At 40.0% G+C, this 23,822-nt stretch overlaps 1 protein-coding gene across 1 annotated transcript; it reads left to right on the top strand.

Annotated features, from left to right (window-relative positions):
- On the top strand, nucleotides 1-22,362 carry rbms1b (RNA binding motif, single stranded interacting protein 1b). The gene is made up of 13 exons (XM_082508738.1): nucleotides 1-344; nucleotides 3,109-3,284; nucleotides 5,484-5,542; nucleotides 7,708-7,799; nucleotides 11,643-11,800; nucleotides 12,759-12,838; nucleotides 13,408-13,523; nucleotides 16,373-16,422; nucleotides 16,510-16,597; nucleotides 19,108-19,158; nucleotides 19,559-19,669; nucleotides 19,801-19,881; nucleotides 19,971-22,362. The coding sequence occupies exons 1-13, from the start codon at nucleotides 294-296 to the stop codon at nucleotides 20,040-20,042; spliced, it is 1,185 nt and encodes a 394-aa protein (XP_082364864.1). The 5' UTR covers nucleotides 1-293; the 3' UTR covers nucleotides 20,043-22,362.
- The last annotated feature ends 1,460 nt before the right edge of the window (nucleotides 22,363-23,822 follow it).

Here is a 23,822-nt window from a genome sequence, read left to right as displayed (position 1 = left end):
CTGTCCTGTGCGGCGCTGACTGCAAATCAATGAAGCCCGTATAGTCGCTAAGTAGAAAAGAGACGGGGCTGGGCGACTGAAGTTGGGACAATTTGCGGAGGTTTCTGTTGCCGGATAGTCGACGACAACAAGGATATGTATACAGCGAATATGCGCAGAAACCAGTTTTCTTGTCTTTTAGCGGAGTAAGGAGGATATCTATCAACATATATTCTACTTGTACTTGGAGTTTGGTGCATTTCACCTGAAATCTGTAGCTTTAGCAACAACTAACACCCACTGTCCAGTTGAGGATGATTTTTGCCAATACTGGAAACCCGATAAGGACTCCTCATCGCAAACAGGTAAATAAACAAATATTTACTAAAGACCAGGCTTACGACGTAAAGTTGCCTCGTCGGCAGCCTTATGGAATAAGTCTGTATGACAGAATCGCACAGCGCACATAAACCGAATGTGAACCGAGAAAACTTTTTTACTTGTTATTTAAAGTGGCAGCGTTCACGTTTTGTGATGTAATCGCCACATAGGCTACTTATGAATAATGAGAATACCTGCTGCTCCTGGGCTGCGGTCCAGGTCCTGTAGTAGGGACAACATGAACTGGCCATCGACACCACTTTACATAAACTAAACCCCGCATAACAACTTCTAGGGTGCATGTTTACTTGCACCAGTCTCTATTTTGTTTGGTTTCTGTTTCAGTGCGCTCTCTGTCAGCGCAGTAAGCCACTGGCTGCTTTATCTATTCGAGAGTAAATGCATTCACTGAGTTTACTTGCTGAAGGCTACAGATCTTCCCCTCTATAGCGTATAATTACACAGTATGGATGCTTCATTGCCCGCTGATGGATTTACTTTGTGCCAGTTACATATAGATGTCGAAAACACCCCTTGAGTCAATGGTTTGAATAAGCATATTTACTTTGCGCTGCTCATGCTGTTATCCTGTGGCTAGAGCTCCATGGGTGAGGCCTGTTACTGGAAACCCTGTGTATATTTCCGGCTAGGATATGACGGGCTCCGCTGGTCTGTAGCTGGCTGATAAGATGTCGTCCTCTCCCCCATCTCAGTCTCTCGCACTCCTGCATCAGCTAGTTGTCTGAAAGCCAAATTCACTTTCAGCCCCACAGAAAAAGGGAGGTTACAGCCACCTGAGTCCCAGGCTTTGAAACATGAAGCTGTGGTCTTTGTGGCCGGAATCCTCTTTTAAGATCGCCTTGCCTTGTGTGTTGGTGTTATAAACAGTCACCGAGGTGCATGCATATAGGGCATGTCTCACTTTATATTATGTGGCATTTAGAGCTGAAAAGAGTGTTTTTTGTTGTTTTTTTTAAACAAAACTATTATTCAGCAGTGACTCTGCCAAGTTTAAAGATATAAGTTTTAAAGATATAACTTGAAGAAAAACAACCAAAAGCTCCATCTCCTTTCCTACTGTTTAAGTTCTTAATATGACAAATATATTTGTTAATGATGTACCCAGAGATAGCATCAGCTATGCTTTTTTTTTTTTTTCCCAGGATGTGATTCATGTCTGCTTAAGAGTCTGTCTTTTGAGAGACCAAGAATTTAGCTTTAATAAACTTGCCTTGCCTTGCCTTGCCTAATAAGACTTGTCTTATTTGTTATTCTTGGTTTTGGGTGGCACATTGAACTGTTGTATCAAAGCAAGAGGGTTCTTGCTTTGTATCTGCTGACTGTGTGGAGTTTGAATGCGCTCCCTGTGCCTCTCTCGATACTTCCTCCCAGAGTCCAAAAATATACTTGTTAGGTTAATTGGTGATGCTAAATTGACCGTAAGCATGGCCTTGTTGGCTCTGTGATGGAGTGGTGACTGGTTCAGGGTGTAGCCACCCACAGGCTTAAGTCCTCCCATAACCATCCACAGGAATATAAAAGGATTACGTATAGTGTATTTTAATGAAACTGTGAAGATTAAAAAAAAAAGATACAGGAGGTGTAGTAGCTAGTTAAGATTGAACGTGTATGATACGGTACTTGCAGAATCCCAGTAAGGTAATTATTGTTTACATCTTTTGGCCTGACAATATGTGAAAACTCTGTGTTTGCTGTTATCAAGAGAAACACCATCTTAGGCAATTAATAATTTGACTTTTATCAGTTGTTTCTCATTAATCTCATTCTGTTCAAATTGTGTAGCAATCTCACCATGCTTCGAAAAGCGGGTGACTGGTGGTTAAGGGTGAGGGAGATAGAGACTTTTGCCTGGAGTCAGTGGGAAAACAGTAGGTCAGGCTTGTTTCATGGTGAAGGCATGTGAGGCAGGCGACCAGTTGGTCACAAGAGAAGATCCTCTAGGCTGACGTCCAGATTTGGATTGCTCAATCCTGTCACCACTTCGTGCTTGGGATGCCATCAGCTTCCTCTCAGCGTGTGATTCTTCAAAGAGGGGGGTGGGGGGAGGGATTGGAGGTCGGGGGTAATCACTGTCAGATAGCGAGGAGGGAGACAAATCCCCAAGGGGAGAAGTTCTGTCAGACTGGGACATCTGTGTCTTGTAAACACAAAGCTCAAAGTTGCTCAGTCGCCAGAGGACTTTTACTTTTGCTTTTTTTTTTATATTCCCCGCCTTCGATAAAGAGGCTCAGTAGCTAACAAACACAATGCTGACACTGAAAGCGTTGGTTCACTTTGTGAAAAGACTGTCATACATATATATTGAAGTCTGAAAAGCCGTCCCTAAATAAGTAAAGCATGTTATAGCAGAATATTGAGGTTAAAGGGTTTAGAGCTACACCTTAGATGGCTGCAGATAGCTTATTCGACACCCTGAGGCATTGTGACGTTAGTGTGATGCTGATGTCAAAGCTACAGGTGGCTGTGTGGGCTGATTATGCTGACTGCAGAGGTATGTTGAGGATTGCCCTGTATCTATGAATCAGTGGTATGCAAAAAATAATAATAATAATTCTCACACTGGACATTACATGTTTCCATGATGGTTTCCAGGGTTCAGACAGATCCTTGTTTTTCCCCTTGTACGTGTCTATTGTAACAACATGTATGAATGGATAATAAACCCTGTTTGATTTTTGATGAACCCTTGAAACGAGTCTAACCTATTGTTTCCCTGACGTACAACAGCAACCTGCTCTATTGTCACATCCCATGGCTCCACCCAGCCCGAGCACCAACAGCAGCATCAACAACAGCAGCAGCAGTAGCACTGCAGGCTGGGAGCAGCTCAGCAAAACAAACCTCTACATCCGAGGCCTGTCCCCTTCAACTACAGATCATGACTTAGTCAACCTCTGTCAGCCGTGAGTACCACCGTCCTGCGCTGTCCTTTATTATCTGCCATTGATCATTCATTGATTTATTTTAGTTTGCACTGGTTGTGACTAATGAAAAACACTATATGGACAAAAGCACTCTGGAATATCGCACCATGAAAGCCCTCAGTGCACAATTTTTGTCCTGATGTTTATGCAGGGGAGGTTTAAAACTCTGCCGTCGCTGAGTCAGCAGAGCGTTGACGACTTTTACACACTGTGCACTTCAGCACTCAGCAACCTGGCTCTCTAACTTTACGTGGTCTGCCACTACATGGCTGAGTTGATGTGCTTACACTTACAGTTAATTGTAGAATATCCAGGAGGAAATAAATTTCACAAACCTGTTGCAGGGGTGGTATCGGATAACCAGTTCTTTTACAATTGCTTGTAAAGGTAGACTGCGTGGCTTGTTGCTTTATTTTTATACAGCTGAATTCAAAGATTAGGAGGTGTGGCCCAGTGCTTTTGTTCATATACTGTAAATTTATGAGAATGCAAACAGGTTGACGTAAGAGGTAAATGTGTCATTTTAGCAATATAACAGCAATATTCAAGGATACACTTCAATACTGATTTAATAGTTATCTCAAGGACTGTACATGGAAAGAGAAAAATAGAACATAACTCAACTTGACAGCATGCAGGGCACAGAGTCAAAGATTTCATATATCGTATGTGTGGGGGAAAAAAAAAAAGAAAAGGTATGCACTGAGCTCATTCACAGCCCTCTTTGCATCCTGATTGCTTTTTATATACCAAGGAGACAGACCATGGCGCATCAGTAATTTCATTTCCTTTTCTCTCTGAGGCCCCATCTTAAAAATATGACAGTGAATAAGAAGGAAAAATGTGCGGTTCATTTGTATGCAGAGGCTTATAGGTAAATTTCGGGTCCAAAAGAAAATTTTTGACCCTGGGGATTTTTTTGTTTTTCCGAATCATGTGAGGATGTAGTTGGAATCATTTTATTTGTCGTGGTGTATATAGGTGCATCGCAGAGATCACATCAAACGTGCTGCTTACCACTTCCTTTTTAAATATGGGAGCAAACAAGACTTGACTTGTGCATTCAGAATACCTCACTGGATCACAGCGAATGATCTGAAAGTTGTGATAAGCGGTTACGTGTTAGGTACATGCAAATGTTCTGCATTTTGATGGTTCTGTAAGAGAAGTAACAGGATCTGTAGTTGAGTAAATTAAAATTAATGTTCAGGAGAAAGAGGGGTCATAAGTTCATGCTCTTTCACCCAGTTTAGCATCTGTAGCTTATATATCCTCCAGTTTGTTTCAGGTTACATTGTGTCCTGAAGCAAGGGCATATAAACCCTTCAGATTTGGAAAATACTGTACAATTTAAAAAAACAAAACTAAATAAAGATTCTGGAGATTTTCCTTTTGTCTTGTTATTCCCATTTTGGTCACAGATTTTATTACTAACCCTTTTCTAGTTTGAAGAGGACTAAACGTTGTACCTACAAAAGCACTTTTTATCTCTATTACATAATATTTGTGACAGAGCAATTTAGGGTTTTGTCTTAAGTAACATGGAAATTTAAAAGGGTATCCTGATTAAAAGGGAAAGCACAGGAGCAATGTAGTGAATGGAATCTGTGGTGACCTGTAAGCATGACATGCAATGCAAAATGGTCAAGTAAACCACTTTGCATTTACTAAACTAATTTAAACCTTCAAGCGATGGATTGGAAAGACGGCTAATGCCAAGAAAGAATCATTTGAATGCGATAATCTTTGTATTTCATGAGGCATGGGTCTGTCAGTACTTTAGAGAAATCTGTCAGTGAAAAAGTCTTCTGTGAAGACGGTTTTAATGTGTATATAGTTCACTACTAAGCCTAAATATAATCTTGAAACAGCCTGTGACACATAGACTTTGCAAGGATGTTGCCCTTCAGCAACCCTCCTTCTTGCAAGAGACAATGAGACTGTTAAAAGTTTAAAACACTGGTTTAGGTAAAGGGACTATTTGAAATTGGAGATTACTTGTTTGCAGCACTGTGGGGTTTTCAGCACCACATGGAAACCACTTCCTGTTTCTCATGTTTTTACAGTGATGTCATGGATTGTTGCTCAACCTCTTCTCTCAGTCAAAGTGTTTTATAACTGGCTTTGTCTGGTGCGCAAACCTGCTAACAATACCTCGCCTTTCTGCTCCTCCCATAGGTATGGCAAAATTGTATCAACAAAAGCTATCCTGGACAAGGCTACAAATAAGTGCAAAGGTGTGTCATCTTCTTTTTTTTGTCTTACCAGCACTGCCCTCTTTTATCTCTCTTGAGATTCAATATGCATGAAAGGAAACTGCCACGCAAGATATATAGCACCTACACATTCCTAAAATTCTCCAAAAACTGCAGCATCCAGGGTGTGACTTCTGTCATTAAAAAAAATCAAGCAGACATGTAGTTTCAGATCATTTCAGGAAACAGACAGTCAGGCTGTTTAAAGCTGCCTCTCAGCTCGTGTTATTTTAAGCAGCGGCTCTTGTCGCTGGTTTGTCGCTATCATCAGTGAGCCTAGGAGGAAGACGCGCCCAACTCTTCCTCTTCTTGCTGAGTGACACTGTTGGTCTTATTCCAGTTCTAGTAGATTGCTCACCTGACTAAAGCAGGGTTTGCTGAATCTCTAGGGGTAATGGGATTAAGAGATCGCTTTGTCACTCTCTACTGGATTATAGAGATGCCAGTAAATCAAAGTCCTTCAGTGAAATGAGAAACCATTAAAGACCTTGCGAGGCTCTGACTGAATTTTAAATAGAACAGGCTTTTGCGATGACCTTATTTATCCACTTTAAAAACTGCCTTATTTGGCTTTTTTACTGGCTTTTTTAAAACAGTGTGACCCATTTTTTTAGCTGGAACTGTTCTGATACATTCATCATAACTCATTTTAAATGTGTTCTATATATCAAGAGCAGTAGAAGCTATAAACTATGTATACACCCTGTTTGTACCCCCATTACAAAGAGCTGAACTGACCCACTGGTATCTGCAGCCTCAGCACTTTTTTTCCCCCCCTACTTTCGAAAAACATGCTGTCACACGCACAAATCAAGCATATTTATATGTACAAACAAAAAGAACTATATCATGTAATATACAAAAATACACATTTTAAAGTTACATCTTAAAATATAGAATGAATAGTTATCTCAAGGATAGCTATTGGTGGTTCTATCATTATCTGTTCCTGGTATAGAGAAATTCCTTGTAAGAGCAAGTCTCATCACTTGACATCGATCTTTGAAATGCCTCTGAGTAGTTATTTGGGCAGTTATTGTGATGACCCCTTCTAAATGAATGAGGAGAAGGCTGTAGGTTTAATTTCAGTGGTTACTGGGGCATAAAAGTCAAATCCAGCACAAACTATTAAAAAAAACTTTTGGCAGCCACTTGAAGCAATAAATCACTTTAATAAAACCTGTCTGACAGTGAAGGAGGTTTAAAGATCTCAAAAAGCAACACATCATAACACGATCTAAAGAAACACTTAAGAAAGTCACTGTCATCTCTCTGCCTGTGAAGGGTTACAAAGCAAATTCTAAGGCTTTGGGACTCAATTGAACCACGGTGAAAGCTACTATACACATCTGGAGAAAACTTGGAGCACTGTAAACCTTCCCACGGGTGACCAGCTGACCGAAATTGCTCCAAGAGCACATCAGTGACTTATCCAAGAGTTCACAAAAGAACCCAGAACAGCATTAAAGAACCTCAGGCTTCACATCTCTGTTAAGGTCAGAGTTCAAGATTCAACAATAAGAAACAGACTGGGCAAAAATGGCATGGATAGCAGAGTTCATGTAGAAAATCGTCTCACATTTGCCAAAAAACATCCTGATGATCCTGAAGACGTTTGGGGAAATGCTCTGTGGACTGACGAGACAAGCTGAACTTTTTGGCAGGGTCAGAAGGCTAACACAGCATTTCAGAAAGGGAATATCATTCCAACAGTGAAACATGGTGGTGGTAATGTGATGGTTTGGGGCTGTTTTGCTGCCACAGGACCTGGAAGACTTGCTGTGGTAAATTTAACCATGAATTCTGTTCGTGATCTCACACTGAAGCACATTTGGGTTCTGCAGCAGGACAATGATCCAGAACACACCAGCAAATCCACCTCTGAATGGCTTAAGTGGCCTAGTCAAAGTCCTGACCTGAATCCAACCGAGATGCTGTGGCATGACCTTAAAAAGCTGGTTCATGCTCAAACACTTTTTGTATGTCACACAGTTTAAACTGTCAACAACATGTTTCTCAGTTTGACTGCTGAGTGGCTCAGAGGGTCCCCTGTAGAGTTATTCAGAATTTGTTGAGAGCCATGTCTTCTCCTCATGTAATGTCTGTGGTCTAGAATGTCATCCTAATTATGTGTTTTATCCCCTCAGGATATGGCTTTGTTGACTTTGATAGCCCCGCTGCAGCTCAGAAAGCTGTGGCTACCTTGAAGACAAGCGGTGTCCAGGCTCAGATGGCAAAGGTAAGGCTTCATTGCAGACTAATCCTGATATCACATCAATACAAATCACTCAGCTTCACTCTTTGTCCTCCTTCTGGCTACTTGATCAACTTAAAACTAATCCTTAAGGTATTACATAGCAGGATTGCATGATATACGTTCCACAACCAGTATGCTCATTGGCTCTGATCACTGAATTGAATCATACAGGAAGTGTGTGCTGAGAACAGTCTCTATTTGTGTAATTACTGTATGTGTGACAAAGGTAACCCATGCACCAGTTTGTGGCAGCCTCTAGGTTGCTGCATGTGAATTATACAATTACTTGTAGCAGGGTTGTCAAACATAAGGGCCAAGGGCCAGAATTGGCCGCCAATTCTCCAATCTGGGCTACTGGACAGGAACAGGAAAAACAGGAATATGGGACACAATGTGCAGTGAGCTACCAGAACTTTTTTCCTGTAATTTTATACATTTATCATGTAGAAACACTAGCTTTTATTGTCATATCTCCGGGGTTAAATGTGCAGGTAAATGTCTTTACGCTGCCAGAAAGGGAAGTTTCACTTGTCTGGCCAAGATCAAAGTGGGCTGTATGTGGCCCTCAATGTAAAATGAGTTTTAATGAATATGTACTCTGCTGGATTGCAGTTGTTCCATTTGCAGTAATTATTAATGAACAAAATGGTAGGTTAATGTGTAACAGGTATTTCTGGTGTGTGTGTGTGTGCTTTAAACGTGATTTAGGAGTTGATGTTCAGTGATCTTGGAGGTCATAGTTCATGTCTTGTCAAAAGAAAGTAAGTACTTTTACTTGACTGCTGTCAAAAGGACTCTACCAAGACATTTGCTGAATCTCCAACCTCTTTCTGCAGCTTTCTCCCTGGTGTCGTTTTTGCTTTCATTAATAGTCTTCTTCACTTGTGTTCTATCAGTTTCCATTTTGGTTCTCATTTGTACAAAACTAGAAAACATTTGTTATCATTTTTTAGTACATTTCTGCTTTTGAGAGCATTCCAAAAAATTAATTTGTATCTGAGCTTTAAAAATAATCTGAAAGTTTGAGGATTTTAAACATTTAAAGAAACAACAACATTGTGACATGTTTGCTGGGATTGGTCAGTATTTCCTTGACTTGTTTTTCTTCTGTTGAAGCTGGCAATCAGTTGATGCTCAGCTGGATTGGATCTACTCATCAGAAGCTTGTTCAAGTAGATCAAGTTGCAGTTGTTGCTCAGCTCCTATAAATATGGCTGTGAACTGCGTTGCGCGTTAAGTAGCGCCGTGATGATGGGAAACACGACATCAGGACAAAGTGACTCAAATTGTTCTGTGTCAAATTCTCAGGGCTTGACTGAAAGTTTTAAAGGTGCATGAAACTCCAGTGCACTTTGGAGAAACAGTATCAGTTATACTAAAATCGCAGTGACGCAGACCAGAAGTTACTATATCATTACGAAATCGATACATAAAGCTTTTTTCACAGATGCATGATTAGCAAAATAAAAAGTCAAAAATCAACAGAAGGCTCTCAGAATGTGAGTAGTGATCTCTAAACTGCATTTAAAAAGAGGAGAAGCCAAATTCTCATGTAAATATAAGGAGTCAAGGGTACTACTGTGTATCAAATACTTTGTGACACATTGTTTTGGCAGTATTCAAGAAGTTATACTACAGCAGGACAATGTTCCAAAATATAGTCAACACTTTGCAAGAACCATTTTAACACCAAAGAAGACCACGGAGGACTTCACTCCACAATTACATGACCTTAACCCGTCTGAATATTTATGGGGACACTTAATTAATGAGAGAAATCGAATACATTCCTCGTATCATAGGACGTTTTTTCAAACTGTAGTGGGATGACTTGGATCATCAGGCTTTGTAGAGTACATATCAGATCACGTACATGTTATCATTAAAACCACTAGGAGGTCATACCAAATACTAAAATAAAATTCTTTGGTGGTCTTTTTGTAACAAACATTATTTTCAGCTTTTATAAATGATGTTAGATTAGTTTATTAGAAAAGGCCCCACTCAATAATACATGAAGCAGAAGCAGCTCTGTCTGTTAACTTGAATGAAACACTTAAAAAGGAACTGAAGGTTGTGGAAGTTTAGAGAACAGACCATAAATTCATGTTACATTTGAGCAAAACAAAGCAGATTATATTACAGCTCTAAACAATATTTTAATATTTAATGTTTTATTTGAAATTGCTATTGTCTAAAAAAAGTAGTACTGCGAGTAAAATTGGTGATGGTGACACAGCTCGATTATTTTTCATCACTTCGTGTATATCCATGTTGATGTGCTCCTACGGTATGTCTGCCCAGGCTGATGATATTCTACCCACTTCAAAGACTTTTCATTAAATCTCCCAATATAATCGTATATTTATACAGCAGTTCAAGTTAGAGTTTTGAATATTGTTAAATGAATATACAGGAATATAAAATAACAGATGGTTCGATGGTGGCCTCTGAAGTCATGTTATTTAACTTGTGGCTTTATATCTTTCAAAAAAGGAAATGAATAATTGAGAGTTGGTTTGGTAACAGTGGATTGTCTGGGAAAAAATAGTTCACCTTCCCACACAACACTGAGCAAGGAGCAAGTGTCCTGTGTCATTTCCGTGTCTGCGGTCCAATGGGATCTTGCTCCAACCACTATGCTTTTTTTTTTTTTTTTTTTTTTTTTTAAATACAAACATTAAAAATAAATGTTTCTTAAGGTTTTAGATACGTCATTATATGCGTACCATTGTCATTGTTACTTCGATTTGGATCATTAAGGCAAAACTGAATCCAGATAGAAATAAGCTATTGAAGTCGACTTACTGGATCTTTAAAATGAGGTCATTCACCTCAATCTAACTTCTGTTTACATAAGTCACAAGTAACGGTAAGTACTGGGTCAAAATTCCCCGTGAATATTTACAATTAAGTCATGTCTAACAACCATAAAAAGAAGCTCACTTATTTATTGATTGATTTATGGGTGTCCACTCTGCTGGCAAAGATCTAACAGTTTCAGCAGAGCCTGTGTGAACTTTAGCTTCACTTCCTGTTCTTAGCTGAAAGGAGTACAACCCGCTGTTTGCTTCTGCTGCTGATGTGTGTTTAGAGATGCTCTTCTGCATATGTTGATTGTAATTGGTCTTGCTGTCAGTTTAAAGCAATTTGACTGTTTTCCTCTGACTTCTAGCATCAACAGTATGTTGGATATTTTCTCCTTTTCAAACTATTCTCTGTAAACCCTAAAGATTGCTGATCTGCTGGGATTTTCCCACACAACAGTTTCTGAAATACTCAGACCAGCCCATCTGGCACCAGCAACCATTCAGTTTTGAGGGTTAAATCCTATGTTTGAACACATTGCTATTGTTTGGTGTTGCCTAAGCTGCAGCTAATTTGTTGTCATTCCATTTTCTGTTATTGTTGCTGTTTATGAAAAACACAACACAGATGCCTATAGTGAGAGGCCTCTCCCCAGGGATTCATAGCTATCTCTTGCATTTCTGCTGATGCTCTTAAAATACATCAAGAAGCCAGCTGCGAGCCTTAAGCCACCATGAGCCGCATGCAAATATCATCTTATCAGTGCTCTTAGCCAACCCCTTATTACTGAAAACTCCCCCATTACTGAGGATAAATAATATTGAATTCCTAAGGAAGTGGCTCCTTTCCTCTTCCGTCTACACATTACTAAAAAGTCAGTGTGGATGTGATATTACAAAGGAATATTTTTCCAGGTGTGTTTATGGCATTTCTGGTATTGCAATTACAATGTTTTGATATATGTGCGCTTTGTTCTTTTTTTCTTCTTCTTCGTCTTCTTCTTCTTCGTCTTCTTAGCAACAAGAACAAGACCCAACAAACTTGTACATCTCCAACTTGCCTGTGTCTGTGGATGAGCAGGAACTGGAGAACATGTTAAAGCATTTTGGCCAGGTCATATCAACACGCATCCTGAGGGACTCCAGTGGAGTCAGCAGAGGAGTGGGCTTTGCAAGGTTGGATTCTTTTGTAATTTATTGTCAGAAATAGAACTTGAAATGGTATTGAGAGGTTGTTGTTGTTGTTGTTGTTGTTGTCCCCCCCCCCCCCCGCCCCTGTGCATACCGCACTGGTGTGACTAAACCAAATAAGCATGTGAAATAACTGAAAAACTTCTCTGGCCTCTACCTAGCATTGTATATTTTTTGTTGAAAAATTGTTGGATTGCTTCCTGGCCAAAAGAGGTATCTTTACAACTGTAAATGGGAAGAGACTACTTTTCGCCACTAAAACACAAGTGTCGTCAAGGCCAGGAATAGAAACATGTGGCATGGGCCTTTCCAGACAGGCAAGAAAATCAACAGGAAGTCTGATATTAACTTATTATTAACAATGCCACAGTTTTAATCACATTTGCTATGTTCTACTCTATTTTTACCAGTCATAAAGTAGAAATAAATCTTTATATCACTAAAAAAAAAAAAAAAATTCTTGTTGTAAAAATCTCAATGCCCTTTTCAGAATTTGTTTCACTTCTTAAAAATAATACCTAAAAACACATACACTGGGGCTGTTGTCGATTAACAAAGAAACTGTTCATGTATGGACAAATGGAAACGCCTTTAAAAATAGTTTCACAATGACTGGTTTATTTAATTGCAGTGATAATAATAGCTTCCGCCAGTCGTACTCGCGTAACCTGACATTTAACTAAAATACCTGACAGTCAAAGCCATGGTCAAGACTGGCAAAACAGAAATTATCATATTGCATCACGGGAATCTTTTTGTGCATGTCCAAAACCATTCAAGTTGATTCTACAAAAGATGCACGCTATGAACTTGTAGATAAAAATCACTTATGACAAACCACCGCTTCCACTAACTGATAAAGAAGTCATTTTAGGAAAGCACCTGACGCCTTGTTGCTGCAAATGTCACTTCTGTTGTTTTTCACTCTGTTTTTGGGCTTCAGGATGGAGTCAACGGAAAAATGTGATGCAGTCATTTCACACTTCAATGGAAAGTTCATTAAGACACCTCCAGGTGTAGCAGGTAAGAACATACACTATACCTATACTATATTTGGTGGTGTGTATTGTACAAAATACTGCATTTAAGGTTTAACACCTATGTCATTAACAAAAAGATGTGATAGAAAATAAAGTCTATTAGGGCTAGTCTGCATAAGATTGGGTGGAGTTGTATGGGCCAGATGAAGTGACTGGCTCAGTGGTTCATTCTTCCAACAGGAGTCAGTGAGTCTGCTGGTAAAGAGCTCATATACACTCAGCCCGAAGAGGCAGAGCATAGACAAAGAAAACGAAAGAGCTGCTCTGTGTGGCTTTCACTCCCTCTCTAAGCGTTTTAATTGGATTATTAGACTGAAGTAGTCTCTGCTGGCCGTGCCTTGGTCAGGAAGGGGAGGGGATTAAAGCTCCACAGCTGCCAAATTAGATGTCTGCGTTCCCAGGCTGGCTAGTAAATGTGTACTCCTAGGCTTCAGAGAGTGACTGACTACACAGAAAATAATGGCGAACAATGAGTCTGTGCAATAGTGTTTGTTAAACACAAATCTCATATTTCATTCTCTTGCCATGCCTCTTTCTTTTTTTTCATTTTAGCGCCAACTGAACCTTTGCTCTGCAAGTTTGCTGATGGTGGACAGAAAAAGAGACAAAGCCAGAATAAATTTGGCCAGAATGGTCGATACTGGGGAAGGGATGGTGACTCTAGACTGGTAAGTTGATGGAATGAGTCTCAGCTACTAATCCACGGGCAGATAGGAATAATAATAAAGGGCAAAAATCTGAGGCCTGTGCTATGAAGCAGGATTTGAAGCTCAGCAATGGTAACTTCAGATTTACTTGGTAGCTTGTTTTTGTTTCATGACAATAGTTTGGTTTTTGCCATATGTTTTGCCATAACAATTTAACTTGAAAACTCATCTGCTCCAGAAAATAGCGCCACTATTCCTAGAAAATCCCGTGGATTTTGGTGCAGATTCCTTAGAGGGTCTCTTAAGAGTCAATCTTGGGTATCTATGTAAGAAATCAGATTCTCAGTGGAAAGACTGAGACCTATTGTTCTATGGGTCTTTGTATAATTATATGACACATTTAAAACACTAAAGTCTTGTATTCATTAACGTCATAAGATTTGCAGATAAACCTACTCGCCAGTTTAAATGTTACATTCTTTTTCTTTTGCTACCATGAAATTTGGATAGTATACCAGCTAGAGGGGCGGCTCAAAGAATAAGACAAAATCTGTGATACACTATAAAAATACATCTAAACAACACATTATTCAATATTTCTGCCTTAATGGTGCCTTGATGTTTTCTTCCTTGCTTTAGCTGCTCACTTGCTTGAGATTACATTTTGTTTTTTGGGTTTGTTTGTGTTTTTTTTTTTTTTTTTATGCAGCTTACAGGTCTGTAAGCTTTTGTGATGCTGTGCCCATCAGTTCACTGATCACTAGGTTTGGGAAGTCCTGGGTTTAATTATGGAGATGGCACTGAGTAAGATAAAGGCATGCAGTAAAAGCTGTCACATTTCACAATGTTGTGTTCAGCTTATTCAGAAAAGAAACGTTTGGCTGCTCCATTATTCACGAGGGGTCATCACAGCGGGGAGCTCCGCATGTTTCATTTGGCAGACTTTTTTTTTTAAATGTCGGATGCCCTTCCTGACGCAACCCTAAAGGGAATTCTGTCTCCTCCCAGGATCAAACTTGGGATTTGCTTGTTAGGGAAATGTGTAAATCACTACACTGTGGAGCCACTTCTTTTGCATGTACTGACTGACTTTTTTGTTTGTTTGTTTTAAGCCTGTTAGTAGCCCTCATCACTGCCAGCCGAGGTTTTTTATTCCCCTCCAAATCATTAATGCCTGTAAAATTGTCTGATCATATTCAGTGTCCACCTATGTCATAGTTCTCTCAGTTCACTGACAGTGCTTCAGGTGATGCTTTAGGCAGAGCTGGTAGAGGACAAATATCTGTGGAGTCTAATCTCAATGGCACTATTATATGGAGGAAAGCTAAAAAGTAGTACCCTTGGTCAGTACACAAGGTGAACTAGTAGCTGAAGTACCTTCATAGATCATCATCAAACCACCTTGCTTTGTGACTATTATCACACAGTCCTTTCAGAGAAACCTGCAGCAGTGTAATAAACACTCCTTGTGTCTTATTTTAGAACTGCAAGCATTAAAAATGTCAGAAGTTAAAAATGTATATAGTAGGCTAGGAGATGGATTTCCTCAATCAGTTTCACAGAGACTAATAATACACATGACCACACTGCATACTCAAACATGGTGAACTTGTTTGCTCTGTCATTCACCCTTTGCACAGTCACAAAATGTGTCAATTGAGCATTAGCACCCCTTCAAGATGAATGTATTTATATATTACACTGTGAAGATAATCGGATTCCTTGGGCAAGTGCCAGAGAAATGCAAATGTACGAGCTAGTTCTGTCATTCAAGCTCAGGGCTTCTTGGTGACGTTGCAGAAAAGCTTTCTGGTTCTGCGAAAACTGGGGTGTTTTTGTTTGTTTGTTTTGTTTTGTTTTGGGGGGGTTTACCAGCCAGGCTTTTCTCATTAACTGTTGGAACAAGCACTGACTGACTCAAAATGCTACAGCTGGTTAGGATGATCCATTTCTTGCAACTCCATGGTATTTAAGCTGCAGAGCAAGAAAGATTGCACAGATTTCTGCTGTCTCTACTGTGGGTACTACTCATTGTACATAGACTGTACAGTCGGCATTCAGTCAGCGCTATATCAATAAGCTCTTTTTAAAGAGCAATTTCCGTGTCGCTGATCACCACTGAACTCATTTGTTTTATCGTATGGGTGTAACACTCCTGTCAGCAGATTATCCTGTCTTCGTTCCTAGGCTCAACATTAACTTGGGCTAAAGGTCCGACTCTAGTTTTAGTTCCTGTTCTACAGGGCATGAATGTATGTGTCATACAGTGTGTGCTATACCAAATGAATGAACTAAAAGGGAATTATAAGTAATGACTGCAACTTCTGTTCCCAAAAAAGAGGAACAAAGTACAACACCACTGTTGGTCTGTTTCTTAATGGCAAAGCGGTTTCATCTGCAAAAAGAAGCCATCTAACATCTGGTTTGTGAAGGCTGGAGCACACTCATCATCACAGGTTCTTAAATCCTGGGATAGAAGTGTCAATTGATTCCTTGATACCTCATACAATGTGCGCCCCACTTCACGGAGCACAAGTTATAGCTATAAACGCTGTGACATTATTAGTCCACAGCATGTGCTGTTCAAGGCACTGCATTTCTAGTGCGTGGTAATAATTTCTGGCTAGGTCTAGTGCTTTACACTTTGAGAAAACAAAACAAACCACCATCAGCTGACTGTGTTTGGTCAGTCAGTACAAACAGTGTTTATTTAAAAAAAAAAAAAAAAAAAAAAGATGAACATCTTCTGTTCCCAACAAACAGAAGTGTGTGTATATAGACCCAGTGTCACGCCACAGCTGATGGTTTTATGTTATTTAAAGTTGCAGACTTCATCTAAGTTGCTAAAGTCCTGTCTTCTTTTTCCTCAGGCTGGAATGACACTCACATATGATCCCAGTTCAGCTGCTATGCAAAATGGGTAAACTAGATTAACATGTATAATGCACTGTTGTTGTTTCAATATATTTACGTCATATAATATAATATTCTCAATACACTTTGACAGATTTTTTCCAGCACCATACAGTATGTCAAACAGGATGATTACTCAAACTTCCATGTCTCCCTACATGTCTACGCTTTCCACATATCAGGTTTGAATACTTTTTCTATTGATAAATATGCACTTTAAAACATATGTATGTAAAATACATGAACATTGTAATAGAAATATGTGATTTAGTTTCAAAAATATTTGTAAAACATGTGTCTTTGAGATTTGAAATAGTTTTTGGGGGGTGGGGGTTTGGAGATGTAGGTCAAGTATGTGACAAATGCCGGTATAGCCTTTTATGCTTGTTTATGTGCCATCGCAGTAGGACGTGATCTCTGGAAATAGCATTTGCTCTGAGTCTGAAAACCATAACTGTCCGGGCCAATCAAAAACCATGGATGACAGGAGAGGTCTACAGGCTGCTGAAAGCTCGGAATGTTGCCTTCAGAGATGGAGACGAGGCAAGCCTGAGGACAGCTAGGGCCAACCTTTCCCGTGGCATCAGAGAGGCTAAGAGACAGTACTCCAAGAAAATATCCCATCACTTCAAAGACAGCAGAGACTCACGGAGCCTGTGGCGGGGCATTCAGACCATCACAGATTACAAGCCCCCACCACAGACTTGTGACAGTACTATCCCCCTGCTGAACGAGCTGAACACTTTCTTTGCTCGCTTTGAAGTCCGAAACAGCACCACTGCACAGAAGACCCCACCCCCTCCTGGTGACCAGGTGATGACTCTGTCCCTGGACAGCGTGAGGAGATCCCTCAGCAGGATCAATGCACGTAAAGCTCCGGGTCCTGACAACATTCCTGGTCGTGCACTGAGAGACTGTGCAGTGGAACTCACTGATGTCTTCACAGACATCTTCAACATATCACTCATCCAGGCTGTCGTCCCCACATGTTTTAAAGCCACCACAATCATTCCGGTTCCAAAAAAGTCATCTCCCTCCTGCTTTAATGACTACCGTCCTGTTGCACTTACTCCCATCCTGATGAAGTGCTTCGAACGACTAGTCATGCAGCACATCAAGACTGTCCTGCCCCCCTCCCTGGACCCCTTCCAGTTTGCGTATCGGCCCAATCGCTCAACCGATGATGCCATCTCCACTGCACTCCACTCGGCACTCACACACCTGGACAAAAAAGATTCATATGTTCGAATGCTGTTCATAGATTTCAGTTCAGCATTCAACACTATAATCCCCCAACAGCTCACTCAAAAACTGGTCCAGCTGGGGCTCAACACCTCACTGTGCAACTGGCTGTTGGATTTCCTCACCGGAAGACCTCAAGCAGTACGGGTCGGCAGTAATACATCCAGCACCATCATTTTAAACACGGGGGCCCCGCAGGGATGTGTGCTGAGCCCCCTCCTCTTCACTCTGCTGACCCATGACTGCACTCCATCACACAGCTCCAACCTCTTCATCAAGTTTGCGGACGACACAACGGTGGTGGGTCTCATTAGCAACAGGGATGAGACCGACTACAGAAGTGAGGTGAGACGCCTGGCCACGTGGTGTGCTGACAACAATCTCTCTCTGAATGTGGAGAAGACGAAGGAGATTGTTGTGGACTTCAGGAGAATGCACACCCAACATGCTCCTCTGACCATTGACGGAGCGTCTGTGGAGAGAGTGAGCAGCACCAAGTTCTTGGGTGTGCACATCACAGAGGATCTCTCCTGGACGCACAACACCACAGCACTGGCCAAGAAATCACAGCAGCGTCTCTTCTTTCTCCGCAAACTAAGAAGAGCAGGAGCTCCAGCCCCCATCATGCACACTTTCTACAGAGGCACCATCGAGAGCATCCTGTCGAGCTGCATCACTGTGTGGTTTGGAGCCTGCAATGCGTCCTGCCATAGAACCCTCCAACGCATAGTGAGAGCTGCAGAGAGGATCATTGGTGTCTCTCTCCCCTCCCTCCAGGACATTTACAGCACCCGTCTCACTAAAAAAGCCCTTTGCATAGCGGCTGATCCCACGCACCCAATGCAAAGCTTCTTCAAGCTGCTGCCGTCAGGGAGGAGACTGCGGAGTCTCCAGGCCAGGACCAGCAGACTGAAGGACAGCTTCATCCATCAGGCTGTCAGGAAGCTAAACTCCCTCCCGATTCTGCCCCCCTCTCCCCTCTTCTCCACCACGGTCTCACTGAACTCTGTCACACACACACACACACACTCACTCTCTGACGCACTCACTGGCCTGCTCCAGTCACTTTGTGGAGCATTGGACTGCTTAAGCATTGGACCTCATAAGCCTTTGTTGTTACACTATCTCTTACCGTACACTACTAAATCCCCATTTGCACTATTTGCCTATTTTGCACCACTATGCCTTCTTACTTGAATATTGTATATTGTATATTGCATAGCTTTTTTTTTTTGTTATACGTAAAATTGTATTGTATTTATTTAAATTTATTTAAATTTTTACTTTTTAATTATTTTATTTGCATTTTTCTAATCACTAGGGTTTGAGAGTAACGCAATTTCTATTCTGTGTATGTCCTGTACATGTGGCAGAATTGACAAATAAAGTTGACTTGACTTGACTTGACTTGAGTCAGACTGTTTACAGAGTGTGTTTGTTGATGTTCCAGATGCAGAACCCATCCTGGATGCCTCATCAACCTTACATCATGCAGCACCCGGTAAGAACAGGAGTTCTCCATATTTTGTTCTGCTGTTTCTCTTTTAATCATAATCTGTTAGTCACCAAATATGTCTTTGGTTTACTGTAAACAGACGGACACATAAAGTAGTAGTTACACACAGATGACGCTGATTTATTTATTTATTTATTTATTTATTTTTGAGGACTGAGCAAGGTGTTTGTCTATGGGTGTCTAAATGACTGTTTTGAATGGACTGTATGAAGCTGTGTATTTAATGACATATGCTAAATGATTTCTAACAGATTTAAAATATGATGGTCTTAGTTTGAAATGAGTTGGCAACAATATACAAACAGTGTCTGATGCGTCAGGCCAGTCGAGATGTTTATAGCCAACTTGCTCGACTTGTAAATTTCACCTTCTGCTACTTCTGCAGGGTACAGTGATATCGCCCTCTATTGACCCATCTCTGTCACTGCAGCCTGCTTCTATGATGGCGCCTCTCACTCAGCAGATGGCTCACCTCTCCTTGGGTAGTGCAGGAACGGTGAGAGAAACCTGCATGAGATTAACTGAGAGATTGTTTGACTCATTATACTTTTGTCTTAGAGGAAAAAAATTTTATTAAGATATGCTTATTTTGGTTTGTGAATAGTCTCATTTTCCATTTTCTTGCAGTTTATGGCTCCCAATACAGCTATGCAAGGAGCATATATCCCACAGTATCCACATCTGCCGACAGCCACTGTTCCTGTGGAAGTATGTGCAGCAACAAAATTGCAGCCTCACTTTTAGCAAAATATTTTGCCCCCCCCCAAAAAAAACTGAGTTATTACTCTTTCTTTCAGGAAAACAGTGGACAGTCACATGTGGACTCATCCGGCAATCATTCCCCCTATTCCTATCAACAAACCAAGTAGTGCTGAGGTAACCTTTGGACAACAGCCCACACAACAATGTCTACAAACGCAGCGGACGCTAAGGATCTTTCACTGTTTTGCTCAAATGTTTAAAGTGATACTATTTCGGGTATCGTTTTCAGAGCGTACACCTAAGTTCATCAAAGGATTCAAAGTTTATTTAAAGAAGTTTTATTTTCATACTAGAACGTTTATTTTTTACTAGGGGTCGCACAGGACACAAGAAAGAATCACGTGTCCAGTTGTGCAAAGATGTTTTCTGTTCACTTTTTTCCTGAGGATTTTTTTTTTTTTTTTTTTTTGCCAAATATTTGAAAATAACCTTTTTGTGCTTGCTGTGTGAGTGTTGATATGGTGATGTGTTTAGTGTTGTTGTTTTTTTTTTCTTGTAAAGTGATTTCTTTTTTTCTTAGAACTCAGTCTTGCTGTCTGAAAATCTGCCTTAATAGTTTTGATACATTTCTTGAACAGACCACCACAAAGCAGCAATAAGCCAAAAAAATTTGATAAGAGCTCTCACCTGCAGGCGGTCTTTTTTTCCTTTTCTGTTTTTTTTTTTTGTTTTTTTTTTAATGGAACATGTGTTTTTGCTCACTTCCTCCAAAACCTACTAGAGCAGCAAAAGAAATTTTCCAAAGATGATTTTATTGGATGGAATATTTATTTAGAAAGAAGGCTGTGCATTCATGTGGATGTTGAAATGTGTTTTTTAGAATAGCTAAAATTAAGCTTGGTGGGGTGGGTGTAATTTTGTTTTGTTGGCTGTGCTTTCTCTTTTTAAAGGTGGTATTACTAATTGTCGTTTTGATGAGGTAGGTATTTTTCACTTTGCAAAAACGGGAAACATGGACGTATGATTGTGGAAAATTAATTAATCAAAGCCTTAAAATAGAACTTGGCCAAATGTTGCAAGAGTCGAAGGGTAAAAATTTGATGAATATGTGTATTTTATTGCGCCTCACTCTTTGATAGGAAACAATCAGACTTGGCACTTTCAGTTGTAGTTTACGTCACCAAAGCTTGTGAGGAAATGCCATCATTTGTCTCTTTAACAAAGGTGACCATGCAAAAAAAGAGTGTAGATTGGACAGTGTGCCTTTTTTCTTTTTTTTTGTACATTTACATTTAGTTCAGTACACACACAAGTATGAAGGAAGGCTCCAGCAAGTGCCACAGATGACTTTCATGGTAACAGGAAAAATGGGATGGTGCAACACTATAGTAAAGATTCATTTAAAAGGAAAAAAAACTGATGGAGTGCTACGGAAGCAATCTGATATGAAATAGTGCTTTAAAAATAAGTGGCAATTTGTTAAATAGTTGAACCATTTTAACTAAGGTGTCCTCTAGTAAGCCTGTGATTCGACCTGGTTGTCAGTCAGAGCAGTTATCTACCTCAGTTTTCTTTCTCCTCTGTATTAGGCCGGGTTAGCAGGTCCAGCCCGTCCTTCCAGACCAAATCCCACACTCAGGAGCCTGTCAGCCTGAAAGGAAACAGCTGTTTCCCTTTAGGTTTTTTTTTTTTTTTTTTTTTTTTTAAATACTTTTTGATTTTCCTCAAACCTGTTTCCTTTTATTTTTCTTTTCTTTTTTTTATCTTATTAAGATGGAATAACATAATCACTATTGGGGACAGCTCTACTTGCGTTCACTCACTCAGTTTCATAGCCTTTTTGGCAGCAGATTCCACAGGCAAATGTAAAGGCTTTTCAGATTATCACTGACAGCATAGCTTTTGTGGTGTTCACTCAATCTGTGCTCGTTTATACAAACTTTGTGTTGAATCTACAAAGAGCAGCATTTCCTCTGTAGTTAGCTAGGTTGTGCAACAGATACAAAGGGCCAATTCTACTTGAGATTCTTGTGTAATGCCTGAGACTGACGAGTAATACTGTCCTGTGAGGTTAATGCTGCTAGCGGTGTCTGAACCAAGTGCCATAGTATCTGGGTCAAGAGTCGAAGAGGTGCATCAATAAAAAATTGCTCGTATAAGCAACCACCGTAGTGAACAGACATTAAGTTATATGAAAAAGTTCTAATTTATGAAGATTTTTGTACAGACGGCTTTAGGTAATAAGAGATTTTCTAGAGCTATATGAGTTACATGTTGTTTTTTTTAACTTGTGCCACAATTGCCAGACTTAACTTGTTTGTACAGTTTAAGGGATCTCTCCTCTTTATTTCTGTTTTATTGTGCTGTTTTATTGTGTTTGTTAAGCCCCAAACTTCCTTTTGTTTTTCCACCCTAGTAGATTGTTGCCCAAATTTTATTCTGTTAATTTCTTTGACTTTTTTGGATTAAAAAAGAAATCTACTTTTACTCTGCCTCATTATTTCCAAGGAGACCTGATAATTTTTTTTTTTTAATTTTTTTTTTTATATGGTGAATCTTGAATACAAATCTTAATTGAGTTTACTGGTTGGTAACCTTGCATTAGTTAATTATGTAAAATACGTAATTTGTGCGGTTTGCCAGCACAATATTTTTTTAAAACAGTCAAACAATAAATTTTAATATGATGGTTGTTATTGGAGCTTGGCTGCAGCTTCAGAGGGCTGAAATCCAAAGCGTCTCTCACTTAGTCTCTCACTTCCAATTGAGGTTTTATAAGGAAACTGGCCTTATTAGAATTTGGAAAATACATATGCGTTAACGAGTTACCTTTTCTCAGACAGCTTGGAAAAAAGAAAAGAAAATCTAGCTCAAATTGGCAAACAAAAAAATATACATGCCAAAAGAAGCATATGCATAAATATCCTAAAATTATCTTTATAGTCATTTATAAATTATTGGTGGATTGACATTTTTCAGCAGCCATATAAAATTAAAAAAACACGCATGCACAAAATGCAAGAAAACGAACATCTGTTTAGTTCCCCCGTCAACACAGCAGCTGATAAAGGTCACTTTGCTGTCAGTTTTCTCCCAGAAAACACACTCAAGTAATGTGACCATGCACATCTCCTTCCTTCCACATTAATCAGTCTTTCAGATAGCCACTCACTGAATTAATGAGACATTATTATCTCATGCAGCTGGCTCAAAATATTATGTCTTCGACTATATATATATATATATATATATATATAAAAAAGTCATGCATCAGAAGTGATCATTTAGGCCTCCAAGATGTGGTGTAATATGAAATATATCCTGTATTTTTACCTTAAGGTAACTATAAGACAGTTCAGTTTTTTTATTATATTAAATATCCAGGCTAAACTGAAGCTCTGACTTTCTGACACTAATATAAGAGGAAGACAATAGGCTTCTTGTTGAGATGGTCTACCAATATTTATGAATTGCTATGCTTTGAGCCCAGAAGGTGAGGACCTGGTAGGAAAGATATTAACTCTGTCACATGGTATTTCTGACAACATGCATGGCCTGGGCGGGGTGAGTGGGTGCACTGGGGCGCTCTAGAAGCTTGGATGTGACTGTCTGTGAGCAGGCCTTGCCATGGCAGATGGGTCCCCGCAGTCTCCTGCAGAGTGCTGAGCCACCCTACGGGAAGCCACCGGCTCCAGACGAGGAGCAAAACTCACGCTCCAGCTGTCTGTGTTTTTGCCACATGCGCCTACAAGCAATGGAGTTGAAACCTTGTTTTCCCCCCGAACAACAACCACTCTTTGCCTAAATGAGGCCCTCATATCCACTCTCTTCTTTGCTTACATTGGAGGCATCCTATATTCATACCCATTTTGATGCAGTGCATTGTTTTCTTATACCAGCTCAGGGTGTTCAAATTGCAAGAAGAGTGGAACCATATAGTGTGTGTG

This window comes from Aulonocara stuartgranti (assembly GCF_965226115.1).
Source record: "Aulonocara stuartgranti genome assembly, chromosome: 16".
In the NCBI taxonomy this organism is placed as follows: Eukaryota; Metazoa; Chordata; class Actinopteri; order Cichliformes; family Cichlidae; genus Aulonocara; species Aulonocara stuartgranti.
The sequence above is the reverse complement of the archived record's forward strand: the minus strand, read 5'-3'. Positions and strand labels throughout refer to the sequence as shown.